Source organism: Juglans microcarpa x Juglans regia, chromosome 5D (genome assembly GCF_004785595.1).
Source record: "Juglans microcarpa x Juglans regia isolate MS1-56 chromosome 5D, Jm3101_v1.0, whole genome shotgun sequence".
Taxonomy (NCBI): domain Eukaryota; kingdom Viridiplantae; phylum Streptophyta; class Magnoliopsida; order Fagales; family Juglandaceae; genus Juglans; species Juglans microcarpa x Juglans regia.
The window spans coordinates 24031257-24049255 of record NC_054602.1 but is presented as its reverse complement, the minus strand read 5'-3'; the positions used below and the strand labels follow the sequence as shown (position 1 = coordinate 24049255).

The 17999-nt window shown below is 38.0% G+C and overlaps 1 protein-coding gene across 2 annotated transcripts in view; it reads right to left on the bottom strand.

Moving 5' to 3' along the window:
• LOC121264644 (polyribonucleotide nucleotidyltransferase 1, chloroplastic) overlaps positions 1–17047 on the bottom strand; it is a 73608-nt gene extending 56561 nt beyond the window's left edge. The window contains exons 1-4 of one of the 2 annotated variants that reach the window (XM_041167919.1): positions 16619–17047; positions 12901–12969; positions 9498–9604; positions 9359–9401 (exon numbers count right to left, since the gene is read on the bottom strand). In XM_041167919.1, the coding sequence (XP_041023853.1) occupies positions 9359–9401; positions 9498–9604; positions 12901–12969; positions 16619–16900 (501 nt within the window). In that variant the 5' untranslated portion in view covers positions 16901–17047. Of the gene's footprint in view, positions 1–9358; positions 9402–9497; positions 9605–12900; positions 12970–16618 lie in introns of those variants that run through there. The other variant, XM_041167920.1, reaches the window with a different exon arrangement.
• Between the last annotated feature and the right edge of the window lie 952 nt (positions 17048–17999).

Sequence of the window (17999 nt, the reverse complement as noted above, 5' to 3'; positions counted from 1 at the left end):
CAAAACACCCTTCCACATATAAGCCTTTCAATGCCTACTGGAAGAGGAAGAGCAACATTAACAAGTAGGGAAATTCAACAAATTGCTCTTAATCAAAGTGATCCTTCCCTCCTCAGACAAATAAATATCTTCCATCTTGCCAAGCATCACTCCATCTATTCAATGATGTATCCACAAATCTTGGCCAAAAAAGAGCTCCCAAAGGGAGACCTAAGTACATCATAAGCAATGAAGTGATCCCACACCCAAGGATGGTAGCTGAGCCAGTAACATTATCAATGGAACCAACGGGAACCAACTCAGATTTAGCCAAGCTAATCTTCAAACCAGACATCAATTCAAAACACAGAAACAATGACCCCAAATTGCATCATAAAAATTTAGTGCAAAAACCTCTTAAAGAAACTTAAACATTAAACTCAGGCCTCGTTTGATTTTACAACCATTTTCATCTCATCTTATCTCATCTAATCATTACAACTTTCCCAAATTTTCACACAAAATAAATAAACAATTCAACTTTTTCAAATCCCAAAACAAAAATATATTCTAATAATATTTTATTCAACTTTCAACTTTTATCTCAACTCATCTTATCTCATATGCGAAAACAAACAAGGCCTCAGTCTTCGATACGAAAATAGCATATTAAATATGAAGTTTCTACTTTTTTAAAACGTTTAGAATGTTGAATTATGATGGTGCATTCCTGTATGACGAAGTTGACACGTGTATTTTGCAAGTAGCAGTGTATGCTAGAACTTAATAAGTGTCATCATGTGAGGTGATCCTTTAGTTTATTAGCCACTAATAAACCAAATCGGGATTCAACGTTGAGTTATGGTAGGATTTAGCGGTGAGATCACGGTTGAGCAGTAAGTTGTAGGGGACATAGAGAAGGATGGGGTTCATAAAAAAAAAAATTGGTTATAGAATCGAAAGCATTTGTTTTGATAAAGGATGGAAGTTTCTTGCTGATAACAGAGAGAAGTTGGAAGATAGAGAAGGAAGTGAGACTTGGAATGGTATTGGTGCAATGGTTTGCAAAAGCATTAGAGGAGTGTTTGAAGGGGGGAATGAAGGATTTTTATACTACATCAAGAGAGGGTGCTAGAAGTTTATTGCACAAAGGAGGATGGCAAGTGCATTGAGGGGGAAGGGGGGGGGGGTGTGGGGGTGATGTTTCGTAACACTAGTGGAGTATCACAAACATCGTTGGGGGTGGGGACCTAAACACAAAGTCGATCGTACAGGGAGGCCCTAGTGCAGACGACGATGTTGGTGCAATCCCGAGAGCAATATATGCATGGTGTGGCCGGCAGTGGTACAAAGCAACCCACCGTGCGACACATTCACAGTCAAGGGACTGAAATAGCCCTTCAAACCACTGGTACAATACGTGCACACTGGAAGGGTTGTGGTGGCAAGCCCGTTCTCACTCTGGCAGGTGATGATGCTCACAGTACCTTGAAGGACATGAAATCCCAACTGATAGCTCCGCAAGAAAAATTGGATGCTCTAATACGCTGCGTTGAGGAGGATAAGGCTATGGGCTTGGGCTATGCAGTTAGAAGTTGTATTGAGCCTAATAAGAATATGGATGTGGGTCGTCACTCTGGGTTTCAACCCGTGGGACTTAATAAGGACTCAATGGACCTGGACGATCCTCTAGGCCTCGGTAGGTTCGTTGAAAGAGAGTGGAATGGATGGTAATATTGCAGGCCAATCATTTGGGCTTCAGCCTGTGGGGCCTGACAGAGGGCAGGCTAAGGTTGGTATTCAGCCCGTGTGGAGAATTAGAAGAGGGGACGTGGCTAGGCCTTCCAACAGCGAGACTCAGCTGTCCTTGCCAGAATAGGTCCCAACAGACATGACCCTGGTGGCAGAACCTTCAATGGTGGCCCAAACAACGGAGTTGATAGAGGGGTAGTTGACGGCAATAGTACCAGAATTGGATCTCGTTGACGCCAAGATCCCAGGCCCAACAAGGACAAACAAGGCCGACAGGGAGAGTCCTCACTTGAGATCTAGGTGGTTTCCTCTCCAACGAAGGTTGCGCAGCATCTTGACATGGCCCGTGTTTTGTTTACAAAGGCTGGGAGTACATATGAAGTCACAGTGGGGCCATCTTAGATGCTTAGTGCCTATAATCGACCCCTCTGAGTTGGATGGTAGGTTCAACTGTGCTGAGGAAGAGATGGGGGTGCCGTTGAAGTCACAGTGGACACCAAAGGACGAGATAGACATGGTTAGGGAGCCCGTACCCCTCAACTGTCTTCTGCCAGGTTAGAAGTGTCTCCGATTGGATTTTACACGAGGTGAGTAGGGTTTTGAGGAACAATTCATGGCTTTGCTTACAACCATTGAAGTTGGACATGTTCAGCAAAATAAATCAGGTTCTAAAAAACAAAGGGAGCTCAAGAGATTAACTTTGTCTCTGAACTATAAGGGTGGCTCAAGCAAAGAAAGATTTAAAGGGAAGGGGATAGCATCATCTTTATGAAGCCCAAAATTATTTCTTAGAATGTCTAAGGGCTTAACTTGCTTCGTGAGTGGAAGACAAACATTGTGTGTGGAAGGCAAACATTGTGTGTTTGGATAAAAAAACTTGCTTCGTGAGTGGAAGGCAAGCATTGTGTGTTTGCAAGAAACTAAGCTGAAATATACTACAAAAAGAATCGTTCGAAATTTATAGAGCTGTACATATGTGGATTGGGCATATTTAGCATCTAATGGGGCTTCAGGAGGTATATTAGTTATATGGGATAGAAGGGTGGTAGAGAAAATAGAGGAATTCATTGGGCAGTACACAGTGGCATGTTCTTTTAAGAATGTGGAAGACAATTTTTTGTGGGCGTTTGGTAGTACTAATGGGCCGAACTTAGATAGCAATAAAAGACTTCTATGGGAAGAAATAGCAGGAGTTCATAGTTGGTGGGAACCCACCCGTGGGTAGCTCAAGTGGTAAGGGCGAACTTGTGTGAATGTGCCCCATGTCACAGGTTTGATTCACCCTGGGATCAAACTGCGATCTCAGCGGGAGGCCATGGCGGTGGGTTGTTGTGCTAGTCTCCCCAGGGGTTTTAGGTTCAGGACTCTGCCGTGCGGTGGTTCCCCCATCATATAAAAAAAAAAAAATTCTGGTGGGACATACCATGGTGCATAGGTTGTGACTTTAATGTTACAAGGTTCCCATGTGAATGGTAAGGAGAAAGTAGGCTGCGACCTGCAATGATGGAATTTTAGTCTCATCGGAGAGGTTGCCTCACCTTTGTTCGAATTACTTTCCTATCTTGCTAGATTGTGGTGGTATTCAAGGAGAGCATCAGTATTTTAAATTCGAAAATGTGGCTGAAAACTGAAGGTTTTGTGGATAGGGTTAGGCAATGGTGGTCCTCATATCAGATTCATGGCACTCCAAGTTTCATTTTTGTAGGTAAATTGAAAGTTTTGAAACAAGATCTAAAACTTTGGAATATTCAAACCTTTAGTGATAAAGGGGACCATAAGAAGTCTACATTGGAGGAGATATAGGAGCTAGAAAGGATACAGGAGGGTCGGGTCCTTTCCTTGGAAGAGTTATCTCAGAAGGCAGGGTTATTGTCAGAATTTGAGAGGGTTATCTTATTGGAGGAGATCTCTTGGCATAAAAAATAAGAGCATTGTGATTAAAAAAAGGAAATCGAAGTACGAAGTTCTTTCATAGAATGGCCAACTCTCATAGAAGATACCATTGACATGCTGAATATAGATAGTGTGGCTTGTACGGAGGCCCCTGTGATTCGAGAGCATGTTGCTGATTTTTCTGAACACACTTACTAAACAGGTGGGATGGCGGCCAAAGCTCAATGGACTAACCTTTGAGTCCACATAGTCGCAGAATGTTTCTTGGTTGGAGAGACCCTTTGAGGAGATGGAGATTCATGGCATGGTGAGGAAAATGGTTAAAGATAAAGCACCTAGTCCTGATGGATTCTCTATGGGATTTTTCCAAACATGTTGGGACATGGTGAAAGAGGATTTAATGAAGGTGTTTCAGAAATTTTTTTCGGTTGGAAAATTTGAGAAAAGCCTAAATGTCACTTTTATTGCACTTATTCCTAAGAAGATTGGGGCAATGGAAGTGAAAGATTATCGACCCATTAGTCTAGTGAATAAGGTGTATAAGATCATATACAAGGTGCTTGCAAATCGCCTGGGGAAGTGTTGGGAAAGATCATTTCGAAATCCCAAAATGCATTTGTAAGGGGTAGGCAAATTCTAGACTCAGTTCTCATCGTCAGTGAATGCCTAGACAGTAGATTAGAATCTGGCATTAAGGGGATCTTATGTAATAAGTTGGATATGTAAAGGGCTTATGATCATGTGAATTGGAAATTTTTAATTCACTTGCTTGGTAGGTGTGGATTTGGGGAGAGATGGTGCTCGTGGATCAGATGGTGCATCTCAACAGTGAAGTTTTCAGTGTTGGTAAATGGCAGTCTAGTTGGCTTCTTTAACAACTCGCTAGGCTTAAGACAAGGGGATCCTTTGTCCACACTCCTGTTTGTCATTGTTCTAGAGACGCTTAGCAGAATGATCTCAGCCTTGGTTAACAATGGTTGTGGCTGCATTCTCAGTTGGTGACCCAATAGGGGTATTCTTAACAATTCTCACTCATTGTTTGCAGATGATACACTAATTTTTTGTGAGGCAGAACAAAACCAGATGAGGGCATTGAGGTGATACACTGATTTTTTGTGAGGCAGAACAAAACCAGATGCGGGCATTGAGGGCTCTCTTACTCTATTTTGAAGCGACATTAGGTCTAAAAGTGAACTTTTACAAATCAAAGTTGGTGCTAGTGCAGTTGGCTAACATTCTTGGATGTAAGGTTTTCTCTCTTCCCATGAATTACCTTTGCTCTTCCGTTGGGGGCAACATCAAGGGCTAAATCGATTTGGGATACAATGATTGAGAAGAATGAATGTAGATTGGCTAGTTGGAAGAGATTGTACTTGTTGAAAGTAGGTAGGATCACCTTAATTTTCGAGATCCACCGGTACTATTCGTTTCCAAGAGTCTATACACAAATGGAATGAAGACCCTCAAGGAAAGTTCTCGATACGCTCCTTCTATGACTCTATTACTATGCAACAAAGGCACAATTTCCCTTGGAAGAATATATGAAGGAGTAAAGCACCAACCAAGGCCGCATTCTTTGTCTGGACAGCAGCTCTAGGAAGATTACGACCATAGATAATCTTAGACGACGTGGCCTTATAATCATGGATTGGTGTTGTTTGTGCAGAAATAGGGGTGAAATGGCAGACCATCTACTTTTACATTGTGATTTTATTTGAGATATTTGGAATTACTTCTTCAGCAGAATGGGAATAGCTTGGGTAATGTCGGGTAGAGTGGTGAAACTGTTAGCAAGCTGGAAATGGATCACTGGGACACCACAGATCGCGGCTATGTGGAAGATGGCTCCCATATGTATTTTTCGGTGTATTTGGTGTGAAAGAAACAAGAGGCTTTTTGAGGATCATGAGCGCTCCTAGGAAGAGTTTAGGACTTTTTTCTAGGAGACTTTGTTTTTGTGGGTCATTGCTCTAGATTTGAATGGTCTCAGCTTCCATGATTTCCTTGTAACTATTTGTAGTTCTTAAATAGGTATATTCACATATATACTTCCAGTGTACCTAGGCTATGCCTATCTTCTTATCAATGAAATAATTTATTACTTATCCAAAAAAAAATGAATTCTTATAAATTATGTCATGAGTAACTGTCATACATATGCCATGAAGTACATTGTCATGAATACATGTCACGACGCATGGGACTCCTCCTTGCATGGGGATTATGCCATGAAGTACATACTCAATGGATGGGGGATTATCCTAGTGGAACTCATTTGTCCACTCTTGAGTGATTAAAAATGAAGTGGAATCTCATGGGTTGACAAAGAATAGTCAACAACTTCAAATGGGATCATGATGCCCCGAAGCGAAGGTAAGAACACTTCAGCTGGTGGGTGCGCAAGAATGCTCATGGTGAAGGACGTTTATGTGAAGCCCGAGTATCTCTCAAGACGTAACCCCAAACAGGCAAAACCTATTGTGGTGCAGAAACTAGTAGGTACGCATGGTCTTAATGGGGGAACCATAAGGTACCACAAGTATGATGACACACGGTGTCTTATGAAAGAAGTATGGTATAAAGTTTTATGAAAAGAAAAGTATGTTATGATGTTTTCTGTAAGATGATGAGGAATCTGGATGGGAGAAAAATATAGTTTTTGCATATCAAGTTCACGTTCATACATACATGCTCATGTTTACGATTAGCCATGTTTATTTTATTTATGTGTAGGTTTGTTTTATAACTTTCTGAGATTTCAATGAATATCACCTTGATAGTCCCAACTACCATTCCCATCCGGAATGGTAAAAATTTTAGCAGGGCTGAAAGTAGCTAGTCAGGATGATGAACAAAGCCAATTGAAAGAAGTTGACTGAGGATGAGCTTGATCCAGAAAAGAGAATGGAGCTAGCCATGATTTTCTTGGAGATTACTCTGCTTCTGATAGCAGAAATTAGAGAAATGAATTGATGATTTCTTTTTATGTTATTGGTACTTGAAGAAAATATATGATATGCTGGTGTGTATTAAGGAGTTTGATACTCCATTACTATGCTTCATGATTCGGTTTATGCCTACTTGATGGATGTTGAACAAGGTTTGCTTTTAAGTTATTTATTATGGGATGGTAATGGGGAGGAAAGAAAATTTAATTTGGTGAGTTGGAACAAGGTTTGTCAACCGGTTTCATGTGGAGGTTTGGGTGTGAGAAATTTAAAACTTTTCAATAAAGCTCTACTTGGGAAATGGCTTTGGGGGTACCATTTTGAGAGTAATGCATTATGGAGACAAATTGTGGATATATGGGAGGATGTGAGGGAGCTGGTGCACAAATGAAGTTAAAGGGGTGTATGGGGTGAGCTTGTGGAAGTCCATCCGGTTAGTATGGGGGATTTTGTTAAAAACATAAAATATAAAGTGGGGGGATAGGGCAAATATTTATTTTTGGCATGATACTTGGTGCAGGGATTCAGCTCATAAGTACATTTATCCTAATTTATTAAGGATTGCTAGAGATAAAGGGGCTGTAGTGGCTGAGTCTTTTAAGATTTCTAATAACATGCTTTAGTGGAATGTGGATTTCAACAGAGATGTGCAGGACTGGGAAGTGGGTGAGGTATCTGATTTTTTGGGAAGATTATGGCCTAGTTTGGGTACTAAGAATACCTCAGGTATTTTACTACTATTTATTATTTTATTATTACTTTTCACATACTTTTCACTACTATTCACTACTTTCAACATTCTATCATTACTTTTTCATTACTTTTTTACTACTATTCACAAAATACCTGAGAATACCTCACTGCCCGGACGCAACCTATATGATATGAAAATTGATCAGAATAGAGAGGACAGCCTGTTGTGGTTGCAAACAAACAACTCCAGATTTACTGTAAATTTTTTTTACAAGGCATTAATTAGTGAAGGAGCTAAAGACTATTCCTTCCATACCTGGAAATGTATTTGGAGGGCAAAGGTGCCTAGCAAGGTTGCTTTTTTCTATTGGTTGGTGTCTCTTGGGAAAATATTAACCACAAATAATTTGAGGAAAAGAGGTTTATTTGTGGTTGATTGGTGTTTTATGTGTAAGAAGGATGGTGAATCTGTTAACCATCTTTTTCTTCACTGTGAGGTGGCGACAATATTGTGGAATGAGATTTTAGCGAGGGTAGGCATTGCTTGGGTGATGCCTATTCATGTGGTGAATTTTTTGGCTTGCTAGCAAGGTTCAATGGGATGTAGAGGCAATGCAACAGAGTGGAGGATGATTCCCTTATGTTTGTTTTGGTTGTTATGGCTAGAAAGAAATGGGAGGTGTTTTGAAGATTGTGAACGTTCTATGGGGGAGTTTAGGGGTTTTTTCTTTATCACTTTAAGTTTTTGGGCGAAGAATCTTGTAAGAGATGGGAATATTTGTAATGTTTTATTTTAGTATTGTTTTTTTTTTAGCTTGTATTTAGGTGTACTCATTTGTACGCATCCTGTGTACTTGGGCTATACCTATTTACTTGGAAGAAAATTTCTTATTAACTATCAAAAAGTTATTTATGAAATTGGTATATTAGTTTATTATGTGGTACAATATTTTATGGAGTCACTTATTCCGCTGCCATTATTACATATTACTAGAAGCATGCTACATGCATTGCATATTATCTGTCATGTACGGGAAGTAACCCAGCGTTGCATGTCCCGACACTTCGATCTCCACCAAATCCCAAGCGAGGGGTTGGGGGCGTCAGGATGAAGCTGGGGAGTAGGAAGTTTTCTTTACGGTCATTGTATAAGGTTTTTTCAATCCAAAATCATACTCCGTTCCCTTGGAAGCCTATTTGGAAAAGTAAGGAGCCACCTAACATTACCTTCTTTGGCTGGACAACATCTCTTTGGAAAAAAGTTTTGACATTGGATAATTTGAGAAAGAGGGGTCTCGTCGTAATTGATTGGTGTTATATGTGTAAGAACAGTGGGAATCAATGGATCATCTTTTACTTCACTGTGAGGTGACAACACTGTTATGGGTGGAGATCTTTTATAGAGCGGGCATTGCTTGGGTAATGCCCAAGCGGGTTTGATTTGTTTGCATGTTAGCAAAGATGTAGGGCCAATTCACATATTGAGGATGTATGTAGGATGTATCCTCTATGTATCATGTGGTGTTTATAGATTGAAAAGAATGGCCGAAACTTTGAAGATAAGGAGTGTTCTCCATATGAGCTAAGAAGCTTTTTCTTCCCTACTTTATTTCTTTGGGCATCCTATTGTGTACTTAATGGAGCTTCCTTTAATGACTTTCTTGTATCTCTTTCTACCTCCTTTTTATGTAACTAGGTGTATGTTGTTTGTATACCTCTTATGTACTTGAGCTATGCCTATTTACTTCTCTCAATAAAATGTTATTTTACTTATAAAAAAACAAATAGTCAACTGATCAGCCCAATTTTGCAATAACACCAGCTAATAAATCTTGGGCTCTTCTTATATATTAGCAAGGGTGTGTGAGTGCAAGATCATTTGTCACCAATAAGGGTGTACAGCATCGCCGATCAAAACCAGAGACAAAAATATTTAAGACTAAGTGCACCATGAAAAGCTCGAAAAAACCAATATTCAAATAATAGTCACGCCCTATTGAAATCTCAGGTGGAATATCCATATTTTATAAAGACAGCTTTAGCTGCCAGCTGGGATAAATGATTCTTCTTACTCAAAAGTCAAGGGCTAGTACCTCGTGATCTTTTGCCCTCCCTTCTCGTTTGAAAAACCCACCACTGAGAAAAAAGGAGACACAAGATATAAAAAGACTCTTACTTCATCAAACAAGTAAAATAATAATTGAAATGTGGAATAAAAGGTTCAAGACACACCTAGTCCGACCTGCGGCTGAAAAACGCTCTTGATAATTAACATATAGAGGAAAAAAGTCTGAGGGCTCACTTGGAACATCGGCCAAACAAACAGATGTGTGCACAATCTGCATGAAAAAATATGAATCTGTTAGTTCTTCACAGGACATATCGTCACTGTTCTATTCTTATTAAGAATTATCTTCTGTTTACCCCTACGACCAAGCACTCCCGCCCCAAAAGCGGAGACCGAACAACCACTGGGTTGTCGAGGATACGTCTGAAGAGGAACGCAGGCTCCATTTATAAAAAAAAAACCCAATTGGTAATATATCTATGATTACTACCTTTATCATATTCTATTTTTAATTTATAAACAGGAGTGATCTTAAACTGTTTAATCAATCAAGAAATATAATGAATACATCAGATATTTGGCAGAAGACAGGACATAACTAAATTGAAAAATAAAAAAGCCATATAAAAAAGACTTGGTATTGGGACATTTGTCCTATATGTCCAGTAGAACATAACTAAAATTGACTACAAAGGTAAATTTATGAATTAATTTCTTTTAATTTAGAATTGATCTAATTATTTAAATTATTTATACATTCTAATTTTAAAGAATGTATAAATTAGAATCTAAGGATAGATACCTTTGGCAGCTAATCCAATAGTACGGTAGTTGCATCTAAATGTGCACATGTACTATACACACTTTTCATGGTTAACCATATTATGCCATCATGTTAATAGCAATACTCAAATAGGCCTATCTTCAATGGAAGTTTAGGATCCTTAAAAGCACTCTTAAAGCTTATGTTACACTCATAGATGCATGCAGCAATTATCTGTTCATTCAGCCTCTTGGCCAAATAATACTACATGCCAAATGCAGGATTTCTAGCATGTGTATGCCATTATGCTGTGGCTTTAGCACTCCAATGTGGATGGAACTGTTACAGCTAGCTCAAAGGTCTTTTAGACACTCTAACGCACCCTAGTCAGGTCTGGTCTAGGTCCCAAAAGCAAGCTTTTAGGACCTCAAACTTACTAAGTGTTTACGGGTGCATGTGGGTTGTGTAATTACCCTTGTTTTTGTGCAGTTTTGCTTGCTGTAACTCCATGATATGCCCTGACACTTACGAAACTTTGAGTCATTGGGGGTAAACGTACAACCTTATAAGCTTAAAATATTTGTTTAGGGAGGTCTAAACAGCAGCCCTTTAAGGCTGTCATAGTGATGCACTAAGCTGTAGTCTTATTACTCTTCACAAATCAATTCCAGTCTCGAAGCTAAGGCACAATTTATGCATAATCATGTTGGATAATATGGTCATCTTATAAATTATATTGTTGAAACAAAGTCGTAGAGAAATCAATTTCTTTTTCACTTCCAAAGCAAGCATGATATTTATTAAACGTTAAGCCTTGCTTCCAATTCAATCTTTCATATGTCTATCATAGGATAATACTTTTTTTTTATAAGTAAACAATTGTATTAATAGAATAGGCATAGCCCAAGTACACATTATAGGATAATACTTACAAATCATAACAAAGCCTCAACAAGTTCTTACCTAGACTTAAATACCTGTCTACTACGGAGAAAGTCAAGTGGCAGAATCCCACTTTGGTTTCTCTGATAAAAGTTCAGTTCCTTGCCCTTTATAGCCTTAAAATTCAGTGCATTGTCATATAGAAACAATGAGGGAAAATTTGGATTCACTATAGATAGAAAATTCGAAATATAGGGAGAGTACTCAATGAAACTTTCTTTGAATTCAGTTTGAAGGCTGCAAAAAGGTGAACAGCATCTAGGAACCATTTAAGACTTGAAATATGTGTTGTTTGAGTGTAAAAGGAGTAGAAGACATAGGGTTAAATTTCTGTTCTGGCTGCTGGAACAAAACAATGGCTGTTTCACTCAAAATTGAAGAAACCTACTTTTACATACCAAGTAGTGGTGGCAGCAAGAGGAAAAAGAAGTTGCAGCCTAGGATTTCGAATCTAGGAGACTCTAATCTGGATAGAGGCATCACGAGGAAAATGTCCGACTTCTTTTCCTCTTCTTTGGATTTTTTATGGGGAAAAGATTGAACTCAAAAGGTTTTTGCTCACCTATGGCTGTGGCAGAACTGGAGGAGACTTCCAGTGTCTTCTCGTTGAATTCTTGATGAAAAGGTTGAGAGGAAGTATGACTAAGAGGCGCAGCAGGCATTGGGGAGAATAGGGTTCATTTTTTAAAAGCAAAACTACTGTTTATATAGAGGAAAACCTTCTGAACCTAGGTTTTAGGAGTGGGCCAGTGGCAGAAGATTCAAGCTTCATAGAAACTTCCGTATTCTGATTTCAGGTAAGGCCCAAGTTCCTACATATAGTGGGAGGTCATGACAGCCCCAAATCCTAGGTTTTAGGAGTGGGCCAGTGGCAGAAGATTCAAGCTTCATAGAAACTTCCGTATTCTGATTTCAGGTAAGGCCCAAGTTCCTACATATAGTGGGAGGTCATGACAGTCCTGATTTGTGGCTTCTAAAGTCCTGAAACTCCTAGCATAAAATATGCCTCATTACTAAGGTGAAAGATCCAAAAATGGAAACCAAGTACTCAGGTACGACATTCTCAGCCACACACCACCATGTCATCACCAATGCACCACCACGCTGTCACCCATGAACCATCAGGTCTCCCTAACTCTTTGAAACCTTTTCCTTTCTTCACCATTGCTGACACACCACAATGCCATAGTCCATGTCCCTTTATAATAGTCTCTTGATTTCTTGGTAGCCAAACAAGGTAAGTAGGAATGAAGTTTTCCTCTATTAGGTTTTGCTTTAGTTTTTTTTTTTTTTCCAAAATCAATGTAGCTCAAGGTTTCATGGACAGGATCCAGCAAAATGCCTGTCCACTAGGGATATGACCGGTGTTGGCCCCCATTGGATGCCAACCTCTGCTTAGGGGTGGATATGTGCTGATGGCTAATGTCGATATCTGCCCATAGGGCGTGGTAATCAGCCCTAGTAATGCATGTTCCCACTATCTGATGTCAAATATTAATAGCTAAATCCTTATGTAGTACAACTTGGTCAAGTAATTTTCAGTTTGAGCTTGCAACACAGTGAGCCACTGCTTATACGCGAAGGAGATGAGGCTATGCCATGATATTGTCATTGATTCATTTTGTCTTTTATCTTAGCAATTTTGATTCAGCCTTCTTCATTCCAGATCCACATTAGAATAATTTTCCTCAGCTTCTTAAGTACAGCCAAAGTAAAGCAGTTCCAACTGCCTTACAATCCGAAACTAAACTTCATTGTAACCAGAAAAAACAACAAAGAATTTATTTTAGCAGTAAAATTTAATCTAAAATGTGAAAATCTTAATAAAACTCCAATTAAATTATTAGCAAAGGAGAACATACAGTTTCTCCATCTGTTACTGTAACAGCACCACTAGCTTGTCTTCCCATATGGCCTGTCTCAACCAAAATCTGTAAAATGCAATAGGAAATTAGAAATATATCCAGACTACGTAATTTAGCATACCTTTTTCTTCATACACAGATATCTATAACAGAGTTCTAAGTAAAATGAAAGGTCTACATTGTGAATAAGGTTACACTTGTTTTGACCAGAAATTTCCACTGAAAAAATACTTCAACGTGAATTTAAATTCTTAAGGGTTGAGGAATACAAGTTCAGTACGCTGCACCCTCTCAAAGATCCAAGTGCTAGGCTAAAACTACAAGCAGCCCTATTTAAATATTTAAAAAAACGATCTCCGAGCTACCGAGACCAAAATTTGTTAATTTTATGCAGCATCTCTATCTACATTTCTAGGGTAGGTCTTAGACATTTTAGGAAATTATATGATTATTCCTACAAGACAAAGTAGACCATTTCTAAAATCCCAAAGACACCCACCAAAGAAGTAATTGGTCGGGATGCTGTTCTTGGACACCCGGCGCCAATCAAAAAAAAAAAACCAAAACCAAAATCCTTCAAAAGAGTGAGTCCTAACTGCACAGTGCAACCACATGGATAAACTTTTTTCTTTTTGTGAAATCACTAGTCAAAAGCTTAAACTGATGGGAATAGGTAAATTTTATTATTTACATCATATTCTTAGCACTCCCCCTCATTGTGGGCCAATCTCTCCCTCAATGAGTAAGCCCAACGCATGTGGAATATTTAATTAAATTGGATGAAGTGTAGAGTCAGAGTTCGAACTCAAGACCTTTGCTCTGATACCATGTGAAATCACCACTTATCCCAAAAGCTTAAGCTAATGGGAAAAGGTAGATTTTATTATTTATATCATATTCTTAACACTTTTGATAGGTAAAATAATATTTTATTGATAGAAAAGTAGGCATAGCCCACGTACACAAGAGGCATACAAAGAGAAAACTTATCTACAGGCTAAGAACTAATAATGGATACAAGGATTTTTTGTTTTTGTTTTATAGGTGTAATGGATACAAGGAAATTATGAAAACTAGCCCCATTAAAATCAATTATAGTAACCCATGAAAATAGAGTGATGAAGAAAAGTCTCTTAAGCTCGTCCAAGGAATACTCCCAATTATCAAACCACCAACCATTTCTCTCCATCCAAATACACCACATAAGACAGAGAGAAATCATTCTCCACACAATGGCAATTTGGGGGCTACCCAGAAGACCTCCCCAAAACCCAAAAAACCCACCACCCTTCTAGACTACCCATGCCACTCCAGTTCAATTGAAGATGTCATCCCATAGAAACCTAGCTACTTCATAATGTAATAATAAATGACCCACTGATTCCCCATTTTTCATTCACATATAATACTAGTTCATAACAATAAGGCCTCGTTTGTTTTCGCAAATGAGATTAGATGAGTTGAGATTAAAGTTAAAAATTAAATAAAATATTGTTAGAATATATATTTTTAATATTATTTTTGTTTTGAGATTTGAAAATGTTGAATTGTTTATTTTATTTTGTGTGAAAATTTGGGAAAGTTGTAATGATTAGATGAGATGAGTTGAAAGGAGAGGAGTTGTGAAAACAAACGAGGCCTAAGTGTATGTTTAGGTGTTGAGCTCATCTCAACCTATCTTAAACCAACCATTGATAGGATCCACTACTTTTTCAACTTCCCATAACAAGTTAAAACATATATCAACCTACTCCATACATTCAAGCATATCTCAATAGACCCACAAAACCCACTCAAACATCTTAACTCACTACTATTCATAGATCAACTCAGATCATCTAAGATCACATCAGCACCCAAACGCAATCTAAGACTACGTTTCATCAGATTATCAGTGGTAAAGATTTACCCAAGGGTAAGCAATCCACCCAAAGAAAGCTATACCTTACTTCTATATAGGAATAAAGATTAAGTTTTGTCTTGATGTTCATACCACATATGTTAATCAAGAAAAGAGCAACTGGAGAAAACTAAAAAAGTTGAATTTGAGTTGATACTATAACATCCTGACCCATATTTTTAGGCTTTATAAGTTTGGACTGCAGGCCCATTTTTTAAGGCTTTATTATTTGAGGATCTAGTATTGAGGAGTTAGGATTGGATATCAAATTATGGACCTAGATTCAAAATGGAGTAGGTTCGACCCATTAGGCCCATATATGGATGGTTAAACCCAAGTATTTACTAGCCAAAGCCCATTTGATTTTTGGCTGTTAGTTTTGTGATAATTGGAAATCAGCCCCATTTAAAAAAATAAAAGAATCAGCACTGCAGCTTCTTGATCTCTTGCAATCTATAAAGAGGGAAAGAAAAACATTCTTAAGAGTCGTATCCCCACACCAAATATCAGGCCAAAAATTAATCCTTGTTCCACCACCCACCTTGAATTTAATATGATTAGCAATTTCCCCCCAACCAATCCGAATAGACTTCCACAAACCCACACCATACCCTCCTCTAACTTCATGAGAACACCAACTCCCCCACATCCTCCAATTGAACATCAATAATATTCCTCCATAACGCACCCCTCTCAAGATGATACTGCCATAACCATTTTCCAAGAAGATCTTTGTTGAAAAGCCTCAAATTTCGAACCCCCAATCCTCTACAAAAAACCGGTGAACAAACCTTGTTCCAACTCACCAAGTGAAACTTTCTTCCCTCCCCATTACCGCCCCACAAAAATTCCCCTCAATTCTATTAGCCACCCCTGCAAGCAAAAGAAAAAAAGAAAGGAAATATGTTGAAAGATTAGACAACATACTCCTAATCAAAGTAATTCTTCCCCCTTTAGACAAATATATCATTTTCCAACCAGGCAGCCTCCTCTCAATTTTCTCAATCACCCCATCCCATATCATCAAAGATTTGTGAGGAGCTGCAAAGGAAAATCAAGATATCTCATAGGTAACGATGAGACCTTACAACCCAAGATATTAGCCAAATCCAAAATATTCAGTACAGAACCCACAGGAACTATTTATGGCTTAAATGGTTAACTCTTAAGGCTAGAAACAGCTTCAAAACAAAACAAGAGGGCTCTCAAAGAATGAAGATGATCCTGATTAATCTCATTGAAAATTAAAGTATCATGATCGAAAAGAAGATGTGAGACTTTTATGCTACCCCAAGACATATATTTGTTAACCGAACACAATTACAAAAGTAGGTAACACTCCTAACCAACGGGAAGGGGGTGTTAGTGAAGGTTTTTGGCCTTCGGCTCAATTGATTTACTAATGAGTAGAACAAACCTAGAAGCTCAAGGAATAAAGAAAGATTTAGCAAACAAAGGATTCTATTTAAGTTGGAGGTGGCACAAGAACAATGGCAAGGCCAGGATAAAAGACATGATGATCTCCAAAGAAAATTTATGTGGCCGTTTGTGATTAATTTGATAAGTGGCCAAGTGACCTACACCTGTTTGGCACTAGAAACATGGATAATCACTACCGGGTACAAGCTGAGGTCCTTTAAATAAAAAGAAAAATAAAAACTCTTCATGATAAAAGCTATTACCAGTGGGGACTTCGATAACTATATAAAGAATGAATGAAAATACGGCCAAAAATCTTTTAACGAACGAGAGAGAGAGAGAGAGAGAGAGAGAGAAGAAAGTGGCACAATGTGAATGCAAATTCCTCCAACTTACATGCCTATCACCAACCGGGATTTTGACCGAGTACGACTGGGGGAAAAACAGCGCATCATCGCTGGCGACGGACTCCGAAACACGGGGTTCTTCAAGGGCTCTGATGCCAAAGAATCCTTTGCTCTGCTTTCTCCATAGAATGCAAGAAAAGGAACGGTGCTCGGGTTTCCTTGGGAAGCGATGGCAAGAGGGAGAGGAACCAAGTTTGGAATGTGGAAATGGAGAAAGGAGAGCGGAATTGGGAGTGTTGCAGAGGATGCTAGTGCAAGGGTTTACTAACATTTTTCGCACTACTCTTCCCTGCCGCTGCTGTTGCTGCTACTGCTTCCGTAGTGAACGCTGGACGGTGAGCGGGAGAGCAGGGAGGCCGAGAGCGTTCGAGTCTGCCAGACTTATCCGCTTTTGGTTTACAGGCGCGCCAGGTTTTTATTTTTTAGCTATTATTATTATATCAAAAAACAAAATGTGGGCAATCCCGGCCCCCGGGCCCCAAAATGAAACAGTAGTATTTTAAAAGTGATTTAGATTTAATAATATTATTATTTTAAAATTTAAAAAAAATTAAATTAAAATTTAAAATAGTTAAATTATTTTAAAAAATTTTAAAAATTATAATTATGAAATAAAATGAAATATTTTTTAAATATAAACGGCCCTTAAGGTTAGAGCTTTTCCATCAAGCATATAAAAAGCCATCTGGTTCACCCTCAAGCTTCACCCGCGGCCTCTTTTTTAATTTTAAATCTTAAATAACTAATCAAAACTCTTTATATCTATTATAGCTACATTTTTTCAATGCAATAGATATAAGTTTATTGATTTTCAATATTTCTTCTAACTTACAATATTTCTTCTAACTTACATTAAGTATATAATTTATAATCTCATATATTAATTTGATTGTAGTATCTCGTAAATTGAAATAATAAAAAATAGCCCAAATTAAAAAAATTAAAAACAAAGTTGATAACGAAAAAAATGCCCATCCTATTTTTTGTGAGCTTTTTACCCTTTTCATGTTCTACTAAGTTTTTATCTTGAATATTTATCTCTTTATCATAAGAAAAAATTTATAATATTATTATGACTTTCTAATCACTTAGCACTAACATGGGCTTGACTATCCCATTAGTTAAAATTTGTCTAATATCATATCTTTTGTCTTTTATCTATTCTACTCAAAATCTAATTTCACATTGAGTTATCTATCTAAATTCTATATAATAAAATAAAAAAAAATATTTTTTATTATTATTATTTTTTATCTAAAATATTATTATTTTATTTGTTTTTCAGTCTATTTTTTGAATGCATTTATTAAATCTATCAAACTAACTTCATTTTCATTTTCATTATTTAAAAAAAAAACAACCTTTACACT